General features: G+C 35.6%; 1 protein-coding gene across 7 annotated transcripts in view; it reads left to right on the top strand.

The window, feature by feature from the left end:
• TTC21B (tetratricopeptide repeat domain 21B) overlaps positions 1-25,190 on the top strand; it is a 97,162-nt gene that overhangs the window by 34,545 nt on the left and 37,427 nt on the right. For all 7 annotated transcript variants that reach the window (XR_007718447.1, XR_007718448.1, XR_007718446.1 and 4 more), the window contains 9 exons: positions 1,190-1,414; positions 3,236-3,474; positions 5,031-5,103; positions 6,020-6,130; positions 7,206-7,344; positions 10,623-10,729; positions 16,558-16,746; positions 18,624-18,734; positions 19,735-19,816. Coding sequence is in view for 3 of the 7 variants with exons in the window: in XM_050752886.1 (XP_050608843.1) it covers positions 1,190-1,414; positions 3,236-3,474; positions 5,031-5,103; positions 6,020-6,130; positions 7,206-7,344; positions 10,623-10,729; positions 16,558-16,746; positions 18,624-18,734; positions 19,735-19,816 (1,276 nt within the window). In the remaining 4 variants the exon portion in view is untranslated. The remainder of the gene's footprint in view (positions 1-1,189; positions 1,415-3,235; positions 3,475-5,030; positions 5,104-6,019; positions 6,131-7,205; positions 7,345-10,622; positions 10,730-16,557; positions 16,747-18,623; positions 18,735-19,734; positions 19,817-25,190) is intronic.

Genomic DNA, 25,190 nt, shown 5'->3' on the forward strand with positions numbered 1-25,190 from the left:
AATGAAGGTATATAAAAATGATGATAAACTCTAGATCCTTATGTCAAATATTTTTATGTATAAAGATAATAATTGTTTATTTCTTGGGCCTTAGTTTTTAATAACTTCTTTTTGGATTCATTGTGAAAGAACATCTTGTCATTTTGAAAGTAATCTTGTGGTTTGAGGATATAAACACAGTACATTTCTATCCAAGATATTATGTGTTACATCCAGTATCCCCTCAACGTTAGGGAAAATCCTAGGTTCAGTTGCTTCCTGTATTACCTCGAGTCATGGAGGAGCTCTTATCGCTTTTGCTTTGCTTCACAGGGTCATGAACCCTGTTAAGGGAGAACCCTTCGGTGAATTAGAGAATCCTAATTAAGATTTGCAGAAAATATCACTTGCTTCTTAGGATCGTGGTTTTCAAGACTAGTGGTATGTCAGAGACCCAGTGCTGGTGCCACACCTCTACTGAGTCAAATTCTCTAAGGGAGGAGCACGAGTGTGAGTCTCACATGAAGCTCTGTAAGCAAATGTCCAGGCTGCCTAAGGTTGAGAACTTCAGCATCAGAAGGACTATAGACTTCCTAATCGCTAGGTGACTGCCATGTCACCTCATTCTGGGTCCTGTCCTTCCCTTTTACTTCTTTTTCCTAACTCATTTTATCATTGTCTTATGTTTTCTGTATATACTGTTTATAGCCGACGTAAAGATGGAAGCTTTAGAACTGCATATTTAGGAGTAGTGTCAAAGGGGAAGGTCAATGCTTCATTAAAATGTCCTGAAACTTTTAATCTTCAAATTTAAAAAAGGGGAAAAACAGTGTTTCTAGAAATCTAGTAACTTTGTATCAGTCCTAGAAGTGCCAGATAAAGAAATTCCTTTCCTGAAAATTCAAATAATCTCTTAGAATGTAGTTGCTAGCCTTATAAACCTTGTTTACACTTTCTCTTCTGTCACAGGAGAAATATGTAATCAACCTCTTTGTCATCTCAAAGGATGCAGGGAGAAGCAATTTTCCTAAATCCAATTTAATATGATAAATAATCAGAGGGTTAATAAGAGGGCAGAGATAGACTTCATGCATACAATCAAAGATGGACTGTTCTCAGTGATCTCATTATTTTAATGTTTGATGGATTGTAAATTATGTGTTGATGTTGTAGGCACTCCAAGGAAATATTATTAAATATTATTTTTCAGGTGAGAGAATATCCTTTATATCATTTGATAAAAGCTCAGTCACAAAAGAAAATGGGAGAAATAGCAGATGCAATTAAAACACTGCATATGGCAATGAGTTTACCAGGAATGAAAAGAATTGGAGCTTCCACAAAATCAAAAGACAGAAAAACTGAAGTTGATACAAGCCATCGTTTATCGATCTTTCTTGAATTGATAGAGCTTCACCGCTTAAATGGAGAGCAGGTAGGTCAAGTTTTAATTTAAGGGCTCAGATGTGAACTTTCTTATTCTAACATATATATTAGTAGAAAATGAAAAGCTGGCTGGGCACGGTGGCTCACACCTGTAGTCCCAGCACTTTGGAAGGCCGAGTCGGATGGATCATCTGAGGTCAGGAGTTTGAGACCAGCCTGGCCAATATGGTGAAACCCTGTCTCTACTAAAAATACACAAAAATTAGCTGGACATGGTAGTACGTGCCTGTAGTTCTAGCTGCTCAGGAGGCTGAGTGAGGCAGGAGAATCGCTTGAACCTAGGAGGTGGAGGTTGCAGTGAGCCGAGATCACGCTATTGCACTCCAGCCTGGGTGACAGAATGAGACTCCATCTCAAAAAAAAAAAAAAAAAAAAAAAAGAAATGAAAAGCTAAATGTATTTCCTTGACCAAGTGGTAAACTTTAGAAAAATTTATTTCTCATTGCCTTGTACTAAAACATAAACTTCCTGTAAGCTCCTGAAAGTTAAACATAATTTGCTCCTGGGTGACCTAAAGTATCAGTGTGCTCATGTTGACTACAATGAAACATAATAACATGATGTACAACTCTCTTGGTTACTGTGAATGTAATAATATAATGCAGTTATAATCCTATGAATCCCTAAAAAGACTTACACACATATACACAAACACACATTTATGCACACTCTAGAACTACTGAAATAAAAAGAAAATACCAACCTGAAATTCTAGTAGATGAGGAAACAAAATAAATGAATGAATACTCATAGGAATATTATAAAGTCAGATATTTTAAAAAATAATAATATATACAGATAAGATAGAAAGTAATTCTGGGAGAATTAAACTTTGTAGAAAATGAGGAACTCAAAGTCATTTGTATCAGTTGTTTTAGGTTGCAGCACTTGCTAGTCACTTATTTTTCATATTTTAATGAAAATAAGAAGGCTGTATTTCTAAATATTTGCCAAATCACAAAGAATTTCCATTTATTTATTGTATTTTTTAGTGATAAGGTCTCACTCTGTCTCCTCGCTGGCATGCAGTGATACAATCATAGCTCACTGCAACCTCCTGGGCCCAAGGGATTTTCCCATCTCAGCCTCTCAAGTAGCTGGGCCATGCCCAGCTAGTTTTTAAAATATTTTGTAGAGGGTCTCCCTACGTTATGCAGGATGGTCTCAAACTCCTGGGCTCAAGTGATCCACCCAGCTCGGCCTCCCAAAGTGCTGGAATTACAGGTGTGAGAGAATTTCTGTTTTACTAATTAACTTAAAGTACATTTAACAAGAAAGGCCAATTATACCCTATATAGTTGATTCTAAGGTACACTTAAATTACATTTTAACATTTCTGGAATTCTTGTAATCTATGAAGTTGAGACGACTCTTAAATGACATTTTCGATTCATCAAGGTACACATTTGGAAATAAGGTAGAATATTCACCTAAAGTGTAGCAACAATGTTGTTCTGGTGGAGGGAATAAAGTAATCTGCCACTTAATGAAGACCCAGTGTGTACAGCTCTTCATTATACAATGCTGGGTGCTAAGTAAGTGCTCATTAATATAGTAGCAGTGACCCTCTGTAGCAGCTGCTGTTGTCCTAGGTGTGAAAACATTTATCTAGCTAACAGTATTTACAGCCTCATCTGATTTTGGTCATGGGTTTAGTTTTAAATTTTTGAAGTTTCAGAAAATTCTATTAATTTATTTCATAAATATTATAAATGTACTAGCATTTATTCTGCGTTATGAGAAAATCTCTCTTTCTAGTGTTATTTGTTCACTATTTTGGAAGAATGATATTTTAATTTCATCTTTACAGCATGAGGCAGCCAAAGTTTTACAAGATGCCATCCATGAATTTTCTGGAACATCTGAAGAAGTGCGGGTTGCCATTGCTAATGCAGACCTAGCTCTAGCCCAAGGAGATATTGAACGGGCTTTAAGCATCCTTCAGAATGTTACAGCCGAACAGCCTTATTTTATAGAGGCCAGAGAAAAAATGGCAGATATTTATCTGAAGCACAGAAAAGATAAAATGTTATATATCACTTGTTTTAGGTAAGTAATTGTCTCAACCCATTATATTTTGACACATTTAGCCACTAATATTGATTCCCCATTTTTTTTTTTTTTTTACTTTCTTCAACTGCTTTGCAAATACTTTACAGATCGTTTTCTGAATGTGGTCTTGATTCCTTCTACCACCAACCACAATCACTGTAACCAAGTTGTTTGCTCTCCCTAAAACATAATTATGATTCTTTCAAATTGGCTTACTGTAGTTTCTCAGCTCTCCTTATCAAATATTATTTTCGGACCCTAGATCTTCCTGTTTGAGAAGCGAAAGTGTACCCTGTATTCTAATAACTTAACAGCATCATGTAATGTAACAGTAATCCAGGGGACAGGCAAGCATATTTATTATAGTAGTTATAGAAAAAAAATTATTTTAGTATGTACCATGCTAAGATGTGGGTTACAGATATTTCTTGGTGAAAGAACATGATCTTAAAAGTGTGTCACACTGATGCCCTTATGAGTTATAGGGATACACAACACACACACACATACACACACACACACGGAGAAAGAGAGAGATTGCTCTTCCTCTTCTCCCCAAACAGAAGGGTAAACATAGAAGCATACACTCTATGTAAGGGAAAATTAACGTTTTTAGCTCTTGAGACCATAGTAAACTGTTGATGAAGTAATTCAGTATTGGTTCACCTATATTATATCAAACTCAAAAAGTTGCTCAGATTCTTTTAAGTGCTGAGTGATTCAAAGAAACTGAGCAGCACTGCATGTTTAGATGGATGGACTGGAGTTCCTAGATTGTATTTTCTAAGGTATTTCCAAAAGATCATCACTGTCATCCCTAATGATATGAAAATAATTCGAAATAGGGTTGACTTATTTTTGATGTAGCATAATGTAATAGTTAAAAGCACAGATTTTGTTTCAGGAAGATCTGACACATCAGCTGCAACTCTTAACATCATCTATAAAACTGAGATAATTCTCAAGAATTTTTGGACCAATTAGATAAAATAGTCTATGTTAAAGACTTAACACCACATTGTTATTTCAATAACTTTGGTAATATGACCTTTAGTAGTCTGCGTTTTCAGGTCAAATGTAAGCAACAAATACTGAAATAAAAGACTTTGTATTTTCTTAAGGTAACTTATTTCAGCATATAATTTATGCCATGAGTATCAGCACTCAAGATGCATAGGAGGACAGTAAAATTTTATTCTCCCATCGTTTTTTTGGTACCTTCACTCCCACATCATTTCAGAAGTAAACATAGCAAAATGTATAGGTCCAGACAAGGAGAACTTAGATATTTACTATCTACCTGTACTCGGTTACCTGCATTTCAGAAAATGGAAAGATTCAGTGACAGAAATAACTGATTTAGCATATACAATTTGGTTGTGGGTATGCATGAGGTTTTTATAATATTACACTGTTGGATATATAGAGATATTCTGAAGGCTACTGGCTAACTGAAATAAATGAGCTTATTTTTTATTTTATTTTATTTTACTTTATTTTTGGAAGAAGATACCTGTATTCAATATACTAAGTAGTGTTGGTCTGATTTCCAGAGAAATTGCTGAAAGAATGGCTAACCCTCGGTCTTTTCTTCTCCTCGGTGATGCATACATGAATATTCTAGAGGTAAAATTTCTGATGTTACTGAACTGCAATTTTTAAAAAATTATTTGTGATGAGTACAACTTCCTATTAAAAGGATGTTTTTTAAAATAATATTTAATATTTGAAGATCCAGTCATCACAATAAAAGGGAAATATCCATTACAATTTTAAAAAATTGATTTTTCTCTTTTGAGTTGATGCAGAAATTCAGCACTATTGTTATTTGAAATAGAGATGAGACTGGGTGCGGTGGCTCATGCCTGTAATCCCAGCACTTTGGGAGGCCAAGGCGGGCGTATCACTTGAGGTCAGGAGTTCAAGACCAGCTGGCCAACATGGTGAAACCCCATCTCTACTAAAAATACAAAAAATTAGCCGTGCCTGTAGTCCCAGCTATTGAGAAGGCTGAGGCAGGAGAATTGCTTGAACCTGGGAAGTGGAGGTTGCCGTGAGCCAAGATTGCGCCATGCACTCCATCCTGGGCGACAGAGCAAAACTCCATCTCAAAAAAAAAAAAGTAGAGGTGATACCAGAAGTATGTTAGGAATCTTCTTCTTTTTACCAAAGGATAAAGGGAGCTACAGACTAAGATGGTGTTTTCTTCAAAGGGAACCAATCCTCCAGACCTCTATAACTGGCAGTTATAATGACTTCTGGAAATGAAAAGTCAACATGGTGTCTCTTAGTTCACATACTGTTATTTATATAGACAAGAGCACAATTAATATGGGTAGAATTATACTAATAAATTATACCTACCCATACCTGCTCTTCTCATTTATCACCTTTTTGAAATTGTTAAAGTTCCTGTGCTTTAATATATGCTTAGTCCTAGGTAATCTTCCAAATGTAGAGCTTAATTATAGAAATGTTGCCCTTTAATGGGACCCAGTTATGCTATTTTTTATTGCTTATTTTTTGTGTCTGGCAATATTAGCCTGAAGAAGCCATAGTAGCATACGAGCAAGCATTAAATCAGAACCCGAAAGATGGGACATTGGCAAGTAAAATGGGCAAAGCACTTATCAAAACTCATAACTACTCAATGGTAAGTACTTTATTGTTTGAAATGTGTCTGTTGCATCAAATTTATCACACCCTGTTCTCGAGAAGCTTCAGCAAGCACCATTTGCATCTTTAATGGTTGTGAACTCCAAATTTGTATTTATGAACTGGGATTTGTGTTAAAGTATCTCAGATTCTTCATTGCTTCATTTTGTGATGATTATTTGGACCCTAGAGCTTGCTTCATCTTGCAGCTAGAATCCTTGCTATCAAATCAATTACTGTAAAGTTGCTATTCTTCTATCTCTTTTATTATGTAACAAAACATGATAAATGTTCTTTCTGTTGCACCAGTTTTTGCAAGCTATGTGTTTTGAGTTCATTTTTTTTTTCCAGTAGGGGAAACAGATTTTTCTAACTGTTATATTCTTGCCCTATTCCTGGTAATTGTTGACCATATGTACAATAGCTAGCAAAATGTATGCCTTTGATAAGGTTCCCTGGCCTCACAAAACCTGTAACAAAATTATTTGCCAAGTACCGTTCTTTAGTTACTTATCGTAAGAAATGTTAGTTGTTGGCCAGGTGTGGTGGCTCACGCCTATAATCCTAACACTTTGGAAGGTCAAGACGGGTGGATCACTTGAGTTCAGGCACTTGAAGCCAGCCTTGCCAACATGGTGAAACCCCATCTCTACAAAAAAAAAATACAAAAAAAAAAAAAAAAAAAAAAAAAAAACTGGGCATGGTGGTGAGCTCCTGTAATCCCAGCTACTTGGGAGGCTGAGGCAGGAGAATTGCTTGAACTTGGGAGGCAGAGGTTGCAGTGAGCTGAGATTGCGCCACTGCACTCTAGCCTGGGTGACAGAGTGAGACTCTGTCTCAAAAAAAAAAAAAAAAAAAAAAAAAGTAAAAGAAAAAGAAATGTTAGTTGTTTCATGTGATGATCTATTCTCTGAGAAGAATGGCATACTTAATTGACAGGCAGGCATATGCCTACAATTCTTCCTGGTTATTTCTAGTTACACCTATGCTTTAAGTCTGTAATGTGTTAAATAGCTGTGCTTGAATGCCATTCTCATTGTCTTGTTCCCTTAAATGAAATGAATTTTGTTTAGGCAATCACTTACTATGAAACTGCTCTGAAAAGTGGACAAAAGAATTATCTTTGCTATGACCTGGCTGAGCTCTTATTAAAATTGAAATGGTATGACAAAGCAGAAAAAGTTCTTCGACATGCTCTGGCTCATGAACCTGGTATGAAAGTCTTTCTGGTTTGAAAAAAGTCTGATAAGTCTGATCCATTTTATTTTTATATTGCATAAATATGTATTTGTATTCTCAATATTTTATATGTGGTTGGTTATATAAATACATGCGTATTTTTTCTTTTATCAGAATGCCACTCTACTAAAATGTGATATTTTAAAACCTAGTAGCAGATTTATGAAACAGTTAATTGTGTTATAGAAATATAGCTTACTTCCCAAAATAATATAAAGTAAGTTATCTTTAAATTACAACTACCTCATATTTAACCACATTAACATTTTTGTAATCTTTACTTTTTACAAAAGTAGCATGTTTCTTTTTTAAAATTCAAGCTCTATAAAAGAATATAATGCATAAGTCATCTGTTTCTCCTATGAATTCCATTTGCCTTGTTCTCAAATTACCTCCCTAGTAGCTTATAATTTAATATTCTATATATGTTTGTGTATATATAAATGTAATGTGATTTTCCTGCGCAAAACTGTTATTCTTGCTTTTCTGCAATTTTTTCCACATACATGTCCCAGATAGTTTGATGTCAGTACATCATGCATTTAATTTGCATTTCTTTGATGGGTGATAAAGTTAGGTATTATTTTGTTTATGTGTCTTATTTTCTTCTAGGAATTTTTATTCATATTATTCTATCTACAGGCATCATAATGTTCCATAATGCCAATAAATTACTTAATTTTCTTGAAATTATTGGATGTTTAGTTTGTTTTCCATTATTTTGATATTATAATCTGTGTTACAACAAATATCATTGTATCATTCCTTAGTGTACATTTGCATGTATTTTTTAGAGTAGGGTGCTGAGTTGAAGATTTTGTACATTTAAAATTTGTTTGGATACTATCAAGTTACCTTCTTTCAAGTTTGTGAAAATTTGCTTTTTAAAGATCTTTATTTTTCAATAAAAGTGATTACCCATTGCGAGAATTTAAAGATTACAGAAGTGAGTAAAAGTTGTGTCCTCTCCCACTCTCCAGAGAAAACCATATTTAACAACTTGTATATCATGATAATCAGTCTCCCTGCCCCCATCTTTACCTGTCTCATATATACACAATTATTATACCTACCACTTTTTTCTTTCTAAATAGATTATAGTGCACCTATAATTCTGCAGTATGCATTTTTCATTTAATAACTCCTTTCCTTGTTAGAAATATAGTTCTTCTTTATTTTTTAGCATATGTAGAGTATTCCACTGTATGTTAATATCATAATTGACTTGATGAGTCTCATATTGGAATACACATTTAGCTTGGGGAATAGTTGGAAGCAGTACTGAGATAAAATCCTTCTTTATATACATATACCTCTCTGTACTTTCTAGAATTGAATCTGGCCCCATTGTTCTTTCTTAAGGCTAAAAACTTCCTGACATTATGTCATATTAGTCATGAAAAATAAACTTATTTTAATTTGCATTTCTTTGATGAGTGATAAGGTTAGGTATTTTATGTATCTTATTTTCTTCTAGGAATTTTTAATTATATTCTTTGTCTTTAATCTTTTACCTAATATTCATGTTGTAGATACTTCCTCCCAGGCTGTCTTTTCTTTATCAGATTTGTTTATTGTATCTTTGATCAAGTAGAATATTTAATGATCATATATCTGCTTTTCATGTCTTTTTTTTGTTTCTGAATTTCTTGTCATTCTCTAAAATTTCTTGTCATTCTTCCCTAATCCTAACATTATGAAAGTACTTCCATATATTTTTGTCATTTATATTGTTTTAATTTTTATATTGAGAACTTTAATCCATGTACTTTATTCCATATACGAGTTTTAGTATATAGTTTCCAAAGTGTATAGCCAATTTTATTTTCATGCCATTTATGGAACTGCCTCCTTTATTTTATAATAAACTCCTTCATAGACATTACTCTGATGATAGGAATCTTTATTTTATTCCATTGTGTATGTTCCTTTTCTTTTGCCAACAACATGTTTAGTGTAGCTTTAAAATACATTTGAACACATGATGAGAGAAGCCGATTGTAAGTTTTCTGATACTTTCAAAATGATCTTTTAGTTTAGCTTTGATGACATTGGTGCTTAAATTCTTCTAATTATAAACGTATTTATTGTATGAAGTATTATTAGTTCCATAAAAATATATGCATGGATTTATCAGATCTTCTTTTGAAACACTTGAAAGGCCTAAATGTGGATATACATTTTGAAAAGTTTGTACGGGGAGAGAGATTCAAGTATCATCTGTTTTAGTTACAGTGGGTATATTATATTCATGTAACATAAAATCTTTCATTTAATATTTGCTGAGCATGCCCATGACATACGCAGATGCCTTCATATACATTTCATACATTATCTCCTCAGGACTCGTATTCATCTTTGAGGCAGATATAATCATACCCATTTTAAATTTAGCAATCTGAAACTCAGTTTTATTGATACGTTCAAAACTACCTAGTTGGCAAAATGGCATGGCGTGTCATGAACTGTGCACTTGACAGATGGTGGAGGAAACATTTTTGTTAATTATCTAGGGTTTTTTTTTTATATAACCCTATTTTTTATAAAATTTTTTATAAAGTATTTGGCATTAACCAAATATTTAAAAAGCACTTACCATGTACCAGAGTTTGTTTTCATTACTTTGCATATTTTAACTTATTTAGTAACTTATTAGCTTTTAAAATCTTACATCCACCCTGTGAGGTAAGTGCTATCATTTTTCCTATTTTACAGATGAGAGGGAATTACAGAATGGTTAAGTACCATGCTCAAAATTAAAGGGCTAGTAAGTGGTAAAGCCTAGATTTGAAACCAGACTGTTCAACATCAAAGTCAGTGCTCTTAATAACTGTACTTTATTGCTTATCAAGTATCTTTGATTTTTAAAAGAGCAGTTATCTTCTTAACTGCATATAGCAACTACCGTATCTTCTTTTAATGACTTCTGTAAACAAATTTTTATACACTTAAGGGTAAAACTGGAAATTATTGTGGTGTTAAATTGTTATCTCTTAATATATGTCTAAGAAAAGCCTCTAGTTGTTAACCAGTTCTTTAACTTTTCATCCAGCCAGTTTTTATCTTAAATCTTTTCTTTTCTTTTTTTTTTTTTTTAATTTGACCATTCTTCAGGTAACTGAGAAAATTTTAACTGTATTCAGTATTTTTCAAAATCATTTTTTCTAGAGCCCAGTTTTTAAAATTCTGGAAAAATGTAAATATTTATTTAAGATGAATAATTTTTTCCATTACATTCCATTCTTTCATAGTAAATGAACTATCAGCTCTCATGGAGGATGGACGTTGTCAAGTTCTTCTAGCAAAAGTTTATAGTAAAATGGAAAGACCTGGTGATGCGATCACTGCATTACAACAGGTAAACACATTTGTCTGTGAGTGTGGTCATGAGGTAGGAGGAGATGGATGCAGAAGGAAATATGCCATGTATAAGAGGAAAGCAATCTCTTTTGGCCAAACAGCTGCAGAAAATATGTCAAAATCAAAATACTTATTGAATGCTTATGGATTATACATTTTAAATATATTATTACTACTATTATAGCAATTAGGAAAGATTGGAATTTTTAAATCCTGTTTTACAGCTGAGGAGACTTGGTTGAATAACTTGTGTGAAGTCATATGACTAGTGTCATCATCAGGATTTGCACTTAGTGCTTTCTTCCTCCATTTATTTAATTGTTCTTTTTTCTCTTAATATTTTATGGTTCTCAACATAGAGGTTTTACACAGATTTCCTTAGGTATGTTCCCAAGTGGTTGATTTTTTTTTTTGTGATGATTCAGTTTCTGGTTTGCTAACAACTTCTTCATAAGTCACTTAAATTATTATCAAATATACTCTCTGCATCTGTCAAGATGATCATATGTCTTTCCTCCCATTTTTCTTTTCAAATGTGGTATATTAAATTGATTTATTTTCAAATGTTAAACCACACTTATATCACTGAAATAAATGTTACTTTGATACAATTTTTAAAAAGATTTGCTGGAATGTAAAGATGTTTTACAGTATTTTGTTCAGGATTTCTACATCTGTGTGTTCAACAAATTGATGCTAATTCTTTTTTTCTTTTTTCTTTTTTTGTTTTGTTTTGTTTTTGAGACGGAGTTTCACTCTTGTTGCCCAGGCTGGAGTATAATGGCGTGATCTCAGCTCACTGCAACCTCTGCCTCCCAGGTTGAAGCAATTCTATTGCCTCAGCCTCCCGAGTTGCTGGGATTATAGACGCTTACCACCATGCCCAACTAATTTTTGTAGTTTTCGTATTTTTAGCAGAGACGGGGTTTCACCATGTTGGTTGGGCTGGTCTCAAACTCCTGACCTCAGGTGATCCACCTGCCTTGGCCTTCCAAAGTGCTGGGATTACAGGTGTGAGCCACCGCACCTGGCTGCTAATTCTTTGATGTTTGGAACAATTCAGTGTTCCAGACCTTGAGACCCAACTCTTTGAAGGAAAGGTTTTAATAGACTTCAGACTGATCATTTTCAAATTGCTTCTTATATCAATTTGGATTTTTTTAAGTAGTCAGTTTATCGTTAAATGTATTAACATAAATTTATTTTATCTTTTCTTTTGAATGTCTACAAATGCAGTGAAAAAGATCCCCTTTTACAAACCTGGTATTAGTAATTTTATTTTTCTTCTTTGATAATCAATTATGCTAGGGGTTCATTATCTTATTAATATTTTCGAAGGGTCAACGTTTGCCTTTTCTGGCTTCATGAAATGTTTTCTTTCAACCTCATAATTTCTTCTACACTCTTTGGGTTTGGTTTACTAATTTTTATTTTATTTTAGTTTTTAGCCTCTTGAAATAGTATGTTAGGTAATGGATTTCAAGCTTTTGTTCTTTTCTTATTCATTTGAAGCAATAAATTTCTCCCTCAACACTGGTTTATCAGCATTCCACAAGTTTATTATTATTTTATTATTATTATTATATTTATTATTATTATTATTATAAAACATTTCCTCATTTTCACTTTGACTGGTTCTTTGACCAGTGGGTTATTTAAAAGTGTAGCATTCAATTTTTATGGAGGTCTGATTTGCTTGTTATCTTTTTGATACTGATTTCTAGTACACTTCTGCTGTGCCAAGGCATACTTTGAATGATTCAATCCTTTGCAATTTGTTGAAGCTTGCTTTACATCCCACGTTATAATCAATTTTGGTAAAGGTTCTTTGTGAACTTGAAATAATGTGTTTCTAGCATTGCTGTAACCATAATTATTTTTGCACCAACCTAATAAATACTTAGTTCAACCGTATGTCAATTAGGTCAGATTTGTTGATTGATTTCTCTACATCTTCCCTGTTCTTAGGGTTTGGTTGTTATTTGTTTGCTTGGTTTTGGTCTGTTTGTATGAGAGGGATGTTAAAGTCTTTCAGTATGATTGTGGATTTCTCTTTTTCCATTTAGTTGTATGTATTTTTGCTTCATTTATTTAGAAGATACATCATTGAATGATCCAGATTTAGAATTACAATATCTTCCTGGTGAATTAAGTTCTTTAAAATAATAAAATGGCCTTCTTCATTTCTAGTAATGCTTCTTGCTTTAAAATGTCCTTTGTTTTGTGTTTATATGGCTAAGTCCAGCTTCCTTTTAGCATGGTATATCTCCTGCATTCTTTTACTTTCAATTTTCCGTGTCCTTTTATTGAAGATCTGTCAGCATATAATTTTTTTCTTGACAATCTTAATCTATTATAATTTTTTAACATTTAATATAATTATGAATTATATTTGGATTTGGATTTGCCATCTTATAATTTATTTTTTTCTGAATTTTCTTGACTTTTATGAGTTAAATTATTCTTATTCCACTTTCCCCTCTATTATTGTGTTATTTATACCTCCTTTTATTATTTTTCAGTGTTAGCTACATTACAACACACATTTCTTCTTATTCAAATTCTGTTATTCTACTTTTGCCTTTTCCATTATTGTTGTCAGGCATTTTAAATTAGTTGTTTGAAACTTTGTTTATAGGGAACACAATGTGATATATTTTATTTCAGTATCAGATACTGGAAGATTTTTAAGTAAATCTTCTAGGTTCTCCATCTCATTTAAGCGATTTTGCCTATCTGCTCTATCTATTATGTCTTGATTTTGCAGCTTACTTCTGAGAGGGATAATCTTACTTCCCAAGTTCCCTGAGGGCACTTTACCGTTCCCCAGATAGGATCCATAATATTGGTTTGTTTTGCAGTTGTCTAGTTGTGAAATCATCACTTGCCTTCTTCATACTTGATTTTTTTTAAAAAGACCATTTTTATCTCATTCTATTTATCCTGTGTCTGTGAGCTCCCGTGATATGTTGGAAGCAACAGGTCTCTGAGGTAAGCAAGCAGTTTATGTATTACTCTGCTCATTTTCCCACAGAGAGTATCTGTCCAAGATTATACAGCTGGTTACTAGAAGAGTTTGAAGTGGAATGCAGATGCCTCAGTCCTAACCCTTTGTGCTTTCCAGGATACTGTACTAGTCACCTTTCGACTTGATTCCCGTGTACCCAGAAGAGTTCTGCATTCTGCAAATAATTTATAGTGTTTTGGTTTTGAGATTTAACCGACAGGGGCGTGTATATGTGTGTGTGCACGTGTGTGTGCATGAGTGTGGGTGCTTACCCAAGTTTCAGTAGAAAGTCCCAAAATTTTTTTGTCCTAGCTGTGAATGCATTGAGCTTGGATTATTAGATTCTGTGATATCCATCTAAGTTTATGATATCATTAAAGTATGTAATCTTAAACAATGTTAATGTCTTATCCTTAATGGTTGGTACATTTTAGCTCTTATTTTCTGAATCACATGATAGAGAAATGCACCCAGCAATAGGTTAGCTATCAGAAGCTAGAAGGAAAGTGTAATCTTTGGTAAACGTAGACTTTTAAAACATTTTAGAAATAAATTTAGCTCAGTTCACTCCTTTATGAATATCATTAGTCCCAGTCACCATAGTTGTATGAGGCCCTGTGTTATAAAAGCAGACATATGAAGCAATATCAAAAAACAGCATGCCATGGCTAGGCAATACCAGCACCCCAAACTGTTGAGTTTATATGTTAGAGCCCAGGGATTATTCATCTTTGATAAGGTTTGAGGAACTGTAACATTCTTCCCAATGATGACAATGCTGTATATTCTGAATGACAAAGAGACAAATCTGAAGATGCAATTCAAACAGAAACCTGTAAGAGGAGTCAAAGTTTTTGATATTTTCTGTTCATTTATTCAGCGACCATTTATTGAGCTTAATTTTTCACATGATGTAACTTAGGGGTTCTGTCATAGTGTTTTTGCAAAGTTGCTAAACATTTTTGGCAGTGACAGAAATGGTAAATTTAGGGAAATCTCAAGTCTTTGGAATTTTGCTTCCTAAACATTTCAGACTTTTCCAATAACTCTGCATTTCTGTAGCCCTCTCTGTCATCTTTTAGCTGACTCCATCGTTATTTCTTGCTTACAGTCCTGAAGTATCCTCCTGATTGATCCCATCCTCTTCCAGTCTCGTTTCCCTCTAGTCAGTTCTTCACAGTGCCACCAGGGTGATGGTTCCCAAAGGCAACCTGATCCTGTCATGCCAATGCTTATAAACATGGCGTAGTAGCTTCCCATGGCCTCTAGGATAAAATGTAGATTATTTAACAGGCTTACCTGTTGTATATTCTGTGTATCTTTTCAGCCATTTTTTCTTCTAATTATTTTATCAAACAGTGTATCCCTTATTCTCTTTCCTTCACATGTGATTCCTAATGCCTATGAACCATTCCATCTCTTCATGCCATCTCTTTTTCCCCAACTCACCAGGGTGTAACTACTAGCCATTCTTTTAATTCTCACCTGACTTCCAAGACTGAGTTAGGTTTTCTATTATGTACTCCCATGACAACAGCATTTTCCGCTTATCTTGTTGGAAAAGGGACAACTGTCCTCTGGGGGCACTTTGCCAGGGGCCTCTGTCACCAATATTTGTTCCACTTTCTCTTTAATTTTCACTTTCTTTCTTACACTTGCAATTCAGAGTCCAGATGTAAAACAGTAGAGGGCCATAAGTGATGGGACATCTCTAACAAAATTCTTGGAGGCTGCTACCTGGAAACTTGTGTCCTTGGGATGGTACCCTTACCCCTGAGGTGCTAGGAATGGGCCCCGGGGTCTTTCCCTGCTTTCTACTTTCCTATTGGCTAAGTGATGTCAGAGGAGGACATCTTGATATGTAGAGGTACAAGAATTCAGGGATGCAAGGATGCCTTCCTGCAAGACAGAGATCGTCCTATCTAAACCAATTGTTTTCAGGTTTTTTACTAGGAGCACATGCATGAGTGTGTGTATATGTGTGTAGCTATGTAAAAACATGAACAGATGTATGCATATGTATAATCCAAAACACACAAAGGTACATATACTGACATACTTAAACACATATTAATATAACCAAAATAAAAATTTCATGAAACAGTTTTAATGTTAACCACATGCTATATACACTTATATTTTTATTTCATTTGCAAAAGAATGCTGTTATGACTCTCTCAACCTCTGGCTTGAGAGGATAAAAAAAAAGAAAACCTGTTTCAAAGCAATTGTTTGCTAACATTTTGACAAGACTCCCAAGAAGGGTGCCCTGTGTGTAGCATAATATATTGCATGTGGTAGGCATTTACTATTTGTTAAATGAATGCATTCATTAGTGAATCATTATGTATAGCTGAAACGTGAATTTTATTTTTGAAGACCTAAAACATGGGAGTTCTTACCATTTATCGAAGGAACATCTCAATGTTCCAGAAACCAGATGGATGGGTGGAAAGGCTGATATTCTTCCAATTTAACAATCTACTCTACATTCTTACCCTGAGGAAGGCCCCACGTCTTTGTATTTGTTTCAAGGTTGTATTTCCTCCTTAGTGAACTTCCTATACACATGCTTGTAACAGTGGGAAAAGACTCAGTAATTCCGTAAGTGTTTTGTTGGAAAGATACATGCATGCTGGCTCATTTGCAAAGAAGTACATGCTTGAGATCTCAAGAATACATTTTCTTTGGATCAGGATTTGTTAGATCAAGGGTTCATAATGTTTAAATATATCTGTAAAATTATGCTGTGTGTGAGTTATAGAGAATTTAATTTCCTTTCTTTATTTTTTTATTCCTTTTATCCTGATTTTTTCTAGGCTCGAGAATTACAAGCTCGGGTACTAAAACGTGTTCAGATGGAACAGCCAGATGCAGTTCCTGCACAGAAACATTTAGCAGCTGAAATTTGTGCAGAGATTGCAAAACATTCTGTTGCTCAGCGAGACTATGAAAAAGCAATTAAGTTTTATAGAGAGGCTCTGGTTCACTATGAAACAGATAATAAGGTCAGTACCTTTATAAAATTTTAAGTACCTTTTATTCCAGATGTCCTCTAATTTCCTCAGATGTAAAATTTTTACCAGCTTGTTTTAAAAGAAGATGTAGGCAGGGTGCAGTGGCTCTTGCCTGTAATCCTAGCACTTTGGGAGTCCGAGGTGTGTGGATCATCTGAGGTTAGGAGTTTGAGACCAGCCTGACCAACATAGGGAAACCTTGTCTGTACTGAAAATACAAAAATTAGCCAGCATGGTGGGGGTGTGGGGGGGGTGGCTCCTGTAATCCCAGCTACTTGGGAGGCTGAGGCAGAAGAATCACTTGAACCTGGGAGGTGGAGGTTGCAGTGACCCAAGATCACACCACTGCACTCCAGCCTGGGCAATAGAGCGAGACTCTATCTGAAAAAATAAAATAGAGAAAAAGAAGAAGATTTACAAAGAAATATAACAAAAATACAAGTTAAAAGATTAATATTATTCCTCAAAAACTTTCAAAATCTTATATGATGCCTTACATTAAGAATATTAAAGTTTAAGGCCGGATGCAGTGGCTCATGCCTATAATCCCAGCACTTTGAGAGGCCAAGGCAGGCGGATCACTTGAGTCCAGGAGTTCAAGACCAGCCTAGGCAGCATGGCTAAACCCCCATCTACTAAAAAGTACAAAAATTATCCAGACGTGGTGGTATGTACCTGTAGTCCCAGCTCCTCAGGGTGCTGAGGCAGGAGGATCACCTGAGCCCAGAAGGTCAAGGCTGCAGTTAACTATGATAATGCCACTGTACTACAGCCTGGGTAACAAAGCAATACCCTGTCAAAAAAAAAAAAAAAGCAGAACATTACAGTTTAAAAACTGTAATGGAACAAGTAATATAAAGCAACTTGCAAAATGTTTTAATATTTGTGTTTTTAATTATCAAAATAACTTAAATAATTTTCAAATTAATTTATTTTATCAATTTAATTTATCAAAATAATTGAAATAATTTTAAAATAATTTAAATAATTTCTCAATCACAAATATCTGGATTTAGATAATTCAGTTCCTTTTACTAAACAGCTGTTTTACACTCTGTATTTCAACTGGTGTTTAGTACTAAGGATGCAAAAATGGCTAGGCTGAATCTATGGCCTCATATGGCACAGTGGGAGAATAAATGTAAAGATAATTTTGGTGTAGTACACTTACATACATGACTGGTTATATAAAAACTAAAATGTTTTAACTCTGTCAAGATCTGAGAAGATCTGGAGAGATTATTAATTTTTGAAAATAATTAATGGCTAAACACTTAAGTAAGTGATCATGTACAAAAGACAACTATCCTCTAGAATTTAATGACTAGTTTGGACATTTTTATTAATATAGTTTTTTCAGATAAAGGGCAAAAACAACCTTTAGCAAGGCATAACCAAACAGATACCTTTTTCAGTGGTGGCTAAAGGAGTTGGAATCCTACTTTTAAATCTGAGGCATACCTTAGAGATTATCTCTTGAAGCTTTTTATTTTACAAATGAGAAAGCAGATTAAGAGAGGTAGAAGGGACCTGACTTGGCCCTGTCATGGAGGACCTGGGACTAGAATCCAATCTCCTGGTTTTAAGACCAGTGTTCTTTTCACAATGCATTATGTCACTCTACTTTTGAAGCGAGTTACTACCTATTTCTCTGTTTTTTGTTTGTTTGCTTTGTTTTTTTCTCTAGTGTAAGAGAAAATAGAGATGGTATACATACAGTTTTTTGTGGGTTTTTTTTTGTCTATTATACTTGGCATTTTTATTGCAATGACTTTTGGTCAACTAAAGTTTAATCTGTGTCCACATATTTTCCTCATTCACTTTTTATTCTGTACAGTGTCTGATGAATCTAGCCCTTTGCTTTACAGATTATGTTGGAACTGGCACGATTATACCTGGCACAAGATGACCCTGATTCCTGCCTGCGGCAGTGTGCTTTACTGCTTCAGAGTGACCAGGATAATGAAGCTGCCACCATGGTCAGTCCAAGGAACTTTGGTACAATAAAAGCAGTTGTGTTTTATAAGTTTTAAATTTTACCCCATGGAACTACTACTAGATGATGAGATATGGCTCATGTTGGCTTTTGGAAGAAATAACATTTTTCTTTACTACATTTTACCAATAAAGACCCAGAATCATTAGGATTTTATTTATAAGAAAGATAAACCTAGGTCAGGTTTTTACATGCCCTTTTGGGTCTAGTTACTTTTTTATTTATGCCTAAGGGGATGCTTGGTTAGGTGGAGTTCATGTGGTAACACTAATTTGCTAAGAACTAACTTTTAAGTACTTAGGAATGGTGGACACATTTAAGAGTTTGGGTGGAATTTTTGGAGTTACAGGGGAAAAAAACAACTTCATATATCAGTCTAAGATGTTCTATTTTGAATAGAATTTTGGTTTTTTTTTTTCTTATTTTTATGTGGACTAAAATATTTGTTAGCTGTGCAGACAGCTACGTGGATGACATTTTGTGAGGTTTATTTAAAGTTATTGTGGTTAAAAAGAAATATATGAAATCTGCATTTTAAAGCACATAATAAGAAAAATCTCAGTAGGTCTTGCTCATTTTTAATTTTTCAAAATAGTTATGATTTAAATTTTGTTTTGTTTTTGAATCTTCTTATTGTTATTTTAGTCAGGTTCAGTGAGTTATCTTTTCTACAATAGCACATACAGTGTGCAATTCCTTTCAAATTTCTGTTTTTAAAACAACTGCTAGGAACATATTTTTTGCTAAAAATACAATTTTGCAAGCAGAGCAATCTGTTTCACGTCCTTGATTATCTTCTGTTACACTGATCTCCAAGTTATTCTGCTCAAGTTGGGCTTGAACCTTAAATTCCTCCTTTTTATAAAATGCTACCCCCTCCTCATGTTTATCATCTATATTTTTCTAGTGTTAAATCTTGATTGGAAGAAGATGTTGTGTAAAATACATGGCAATATTTTTAGAACCAACTTTTATCTTTATAGATGATGGCTGATCTCATGTTCAGAAAACAAGACTATGAACAAGCGGTGTTTCATTTACAGCAGCTTTTAGAACGTAAGCCAGGTAAATACCCACTGATAGTATTTTTTGAGTTCAGTCACCCCTCCCTTACTCCTTTTTCTTCTGTTTAGTGGTTTTGCCCTTGGGCAAACTCCATCCCTAGTTGAATCAGACTGTCTACTTGTTCCACACATGGGCTTGAATAGCTGAAATGGCCATAAGGAAAATGCAACACTGTTGACTGGTCTCACTTTAAATTATGAGCACAAACCTGGCAATCCTACTGTATTCCAAGAATGAATTCATTGATTCTAACTATTTTTTCCCACTTTCTCTTGTCTCCTGAAAACTATAGGGGGAACCAGCCCCCAATATTTCAACATACATTCTTTTCTATTTTCCCTACGTGTCAGCTGGTCTAAGAAATAAAGAGAAAGAGTACAAAAGAGAGCAATTTTACAACTGGGCCTCCGGGGGTGACATCACCTGTTGGTAGGTTCCATGATGCTCATTGAGTCGCAAAACCAGCAAGTTTTTATTAGGGATTTCAAAAGGGGAGAGGGATATGAACAGGGAGTAAGTCACAAAGATCACATGCTTCAAAGGGCAATAAAAGATCACAAGGGCAGAGAGGCAGAGCAAGATCAGAAGGCCAGGGTGAAATTAGAATTACTGATGAGGTTCCATGTCCTGCTGGGCACGCATTGTTGTTGATAAACATCTTAACAGGAAACAGCGTTTGAGAGCAGACAACTAGTCTGACTAGGATTCACCAGGCTGGAATTTCCTAATCCTAGCAAGCCTGAGGGCACTGCCGGAGACCAGAGCGTATTTCATCCCTTATCTTTAATCGCATAAGACAGACACTCCCAGAGCAGCCGTCCATAGACCCACCCCTGGGAATGCATTCCTTTCCCAGGGTTATTCCTTACTGGGAAAAGAATTCAGCGATATTTCTCCTATTTGCTTTCTGCAAGAAGAGAAATATGACTCTGTTCTGCCCGGCCCTGCAGGCAGTCAGACCTTATGGTATCTCCCTTGTTCCCTGAAAATCACTGTTACCCTGTTCCTTTTCAGGGTGCCCAGATTTCATATTGTTCAAACACACGTGTTTTACAAACAATTTATACAGATAATGCAATCATCACAGGGTCCTGAGGTGACCTACATCCTCAGCTTATGAAGATGACCGGATTAAGAGATTAAAGACAGGCATAGGAAATTATAAGAGTATTGATTGAGGAAGTGATAAATGTCCATGAAATCTTCACAGTTTATGTTCAGAGATTGCAGTAAAGACAGGCGTAAGAAATTATAAAAGTGTTAATTTGGGGAACTAATAAAAGGCCATGAAATCTTCGCAGTTTATGTTTTTCTGCCGCGGCTTCAGCCAGTCCCTGTGTTTGGGATCCCTGACTTCCTGCAACACAAACCTCCAATACCCTTGCCCCATTTCTTGCCCACAGTTAAAAGCCTTGCCACCTACTTCACTAAGAGAATACTTGCACCTGGAAGAGAACTTCTCCATTCTTTGTCACTAAATTTACCTACTCCTCAGCCTTTGTCCTCCCCAGGCCTGTGATCCCGCCTGTGTCCAGCTTCTCACCTACCAAAGGGCTTTACTCTTACAGTTCTCTCTCTTGAATTATCAATTTTTGCTAATCAACATATAACTGTGCTGTGACATCTTCCTGCTCTAAATAAATCAGTCAATAAAAATCAACTCTTAACTCTTATCCCCTCCCAATTACTGTGCCCTTCTTCAGTTCTTCTTGACAACAAATTTTTCTCTGAAGGATTTTCAAACATGCTGTGTTCACTTTGTCTCATCCACTGCTGCACTCCAGGGAAGTCGCTTCTGCAATGTGGTCGGTGACCCCCATACTGCCAGATCAGATTCAGTTCTCAGTTCTCTGCTGACTTGACCTGTCATCGTATTTGGCACAGTTTATCCCCCTCCACAATGAAAGACTTTCTTCATTTGTCTCTGAGATCCTAAACTCACTTGGTTCTTCTTTTGCCCCATTGCCCGCTGTTTCATTCTCCTTTGTTGGAGTTCTCTTCTCTGTATGACCTTTAAATATCAGAACACTCTTAGCTTCAGTTCCTGAACCTCCTTTCTTTTTATATATTCACCCCCTAGGTGACTTTGTCCAGCTGCATGGCTTTATATCCCATGTATGTACTGATGTGTCCTAAACATTTATCTGCAGCCCTTACTTATATACACCTCTGCCTCTTTGCATTCCCACTCAGATGTCTAGGAGTATCTCAAGCTTAACATGTCCGAAATAGAACACCTGATCTTTCCCTCCCCTCTAAGTTTGCTCCACCCCCACCTCTTACCTCAGTGAGTGGCATCACTGCTCCCTGTTATGCCAGCCCAGACCTCACAGTTAATCTTTGTCTCATCTTTCTCTCATATATCACCTCCAGTCTATCAGCAAATCCTTGTTAGTGCTATATTCAAAGTATACCTAGAATGCCATCACTTTTTACTACCTCTGTTACTGCCACCCTGGTCTAAACCATTGCCATCTTCCACATAGATTATTGCAACATCGTCATAACTCATCTCTGTTTCCATCCCTAGCCTATGAAGACTTTAGAAATGCTTTCATCGAAAATGGCAGAGATGCCCCTGAAAATTCTAGGCTAAAAAAGCACGGCTTTTAATTTTCTGTCTGTAAAAGAAATCTAAAAGTACACTGTGTAGGGGTTGGTATGGCAGTTCCACGGTGTCTTCAGGAAACCAGAGCCTTCTCCCTTTTTGTTCTACGTTGTTACTCTGACTTGCCTGAGCATCACCTCATGGTTCAAGATGACCACTGCATTGCTGGGCATTGATGTTCCAGGGCCCAGATGGGGAAGGTGGGTGCAGAGCTGGACAAAAGGGCTTCCCAACCAGCAAAAAAATAAAACCCAACCCTTAGTAGTGTCAACTCCATGGCTGCAAAAGAAGGTGGGAAACGTTATCTTTTAGCTGCATCTAATACCCTGTAGAATAAAATCAGAATTCTGATAGTAAAGAAGAAAGGGATAACAGAAACTAGGTAGGCAAAAGCCCAAGCCAGTTACAGCCTTGAGCCTTTTTGTTTGCTGTTTCTGCTTCCCAGAATGTGCTCCTCCCAAAGGTCCATCTGGCTGCTGCCTCATTTTCTTTTGGGCCTTTGCTCCAGTGCTGCTTCTTCCTTAGAATGCCTTTCCCTCACTGGCCTACATCAAGTAGCACCACTTCTTGCTCTCCATCCCTTTATCCTGTTTTCTGTTCAGTTGGGTTTTTGGGGTTTGGCTTTTGTTTTTGTTTTTGTTTTTGTTTTTAAGGATTTTTGGGTTTTATGTAGCTCTTGTGAAACAAAACCAAAAAAACTATAAATCATAGAACAGAAGCATCAAGTGACCAGAAACGTTGCCCTTCACTGCTGTGTTTCCAGAATTGAGAAGGATACCTGGCCTAGTTAGTACTCGACAAATACTGGATGGGAAGAAGAGTGAGGGAGAAAAGGAGGAAAGGGAAGCAGGGACGGAGGGAGGAGAGGAAAGAGGAAAAGAAGAAAGAGAGGTGGGAACTGTTTGACTAATAGATGACTGTGTGTTACTACCTGTGTTACTAAAAAGAGTTTGAAATGGCAGAGAAAGTCCTACAGCTGTGTTTCAGTTCTTCTAAACCCCGGTCAGAGCTGCCTGGTTAGAGCCGCAGAGACACAGAGGTGGCAATCCTTCAAGCAGGGCAACTCAAAGAACTAGATATGCTCTACAGGCTACCTCTACTAATGCTTTTAATAAAAAGACGTTTGAATTTAGAGAACATCAGTTCATACTTAGAAATAAAATATCCCCAGTTGGCACAAAAATTGAAAGGAAAAAATATGGTCTATTTTTTACAGTAGTATCAACACTTTCTCTTTATTATTTTTACTATTTAATTTTTTTTCCACCTTGGGACTACCAGAGGCCATTTCATTTGTTTTTTGCCTTGTCTTTTCCAGAGTATACTTAGATGTTACTTAAAAGAATGCTGTGAATTACTTGACCACTTCACCTCTTCCACTCACCCTGGGTCCAAAATATGGGCTCATCTTGCCACCCACATTGCCCAAACCTACTTCTATTTTCTTCAGGCTTGTGTCGTTTTTTTTCCCTGCCATTTCTACCTTGTGTTCCACACTGTTTTCTCTTATTCCTCTTCTCTAAACTACCATTTGAAAGTAATATACATAATATTTTCATTCTATCTCAAGCGGTTCCCATTTCACAGTCTTTCCCTTTGAGACAATGATCTAACTTTATTTCTTAAAAAAGCAGACTTCTTCTGTTGTGAATATTTTTAAGGCATTAAAAGTATTACCGTTTTCTAAGATTTGAAGAATCTCACACATTATAGTTTTCTAAGATTTGAAGAAGCCTTCATGTGTCTTGTGGGTTTTGTTTCACTTAAGTTTCTGTTAGTTGGCAGCAGCCTTTTCCCCCAAAAAATTGGCTGAATAGACTGACTGCTTTGGACTGTTGGTAAACAATATAAAAGCAATTTTTTATAAATGCAATATAAGGATCTTGTATTCCAGCAACACCAAATGACATGCAACCACGCTTCCAAGTCTTTGCTTGGGTTTTTTCCTTTTGCCTAAAATGAACTTTAGCTTCCTTATCTCTTTTCTCTTTCCAAACACATAATCTAAAATATATCCCTCTTGGGAGAAAATACAAAAGTAAATCTGCATCCCACTACCACCACCTACATTAAAAAAATGTCTTAGGTGATGCTGGGTAGCATGAGCCACCATCCTAGATTTGCCTCAGAGTGAAGGGTTTTCCTGAATGCGGGGCTTCCCATGCTAACAGAAAGTCCCAGGCAAACTGGGATGAGTTGGTAACCCTAATCCTCGGTTACTTTGTCCATGCATATTTATTACTTATAGTATTTTACTAAAAATATTTATGTGCATATTTGTGTTGTTTATTAGACTGTAGACTCCTCAAGTTCAGGGAACTCACCATATTTATCTTATATTCCCAATATCAGACAAAATGCCACGCACATGGATGTGGCAACATAGATGTTTATTGGTTGAATGGATCAGTGAATGACTGTAAAACACCAAGTCAATTAAAAATACAGCAGGAGAATCGCTTGAACCTGGGAGGCGGAGGTTGCAGTGAGCCAAGATCACGCCACTGCACTCCAGCCTTGATGACAGAGTGAGATCTCAAAAACAACCACAAAATTTTCAGTAAATTTTTATTGTCTATGTGATATTTTTAATCGTAAGAGTTTTTAATCTTGTGTTGTATGCCTTGTTCTTACTAGTACCTTACACACTTATCCACAGATCTATTTTGTTGGAATTACTCTAAAACATATGTATCTACATTCATTTTATGTGTACATTATTGTTTATCCTCAGTAACTCATCTTGTACTTTAGATTAAGGCTCTA

This window comes from Macaca thibetana, chromosome 12 (genome assembly GCF_024542745.1).
Source record: "Macaca thibetana thibetana isolate TM-01 chromosome 12, ASM2454274v1, whole genome shotgun sequence".
In the NCBI taxonomy this organism is placed as follows: domain Eukaryota; kingdom Metazoa; phylum Chordata; class Mammalia; order Primates; family Cercopithecidae; genus Macaca; species Macaca thibetana.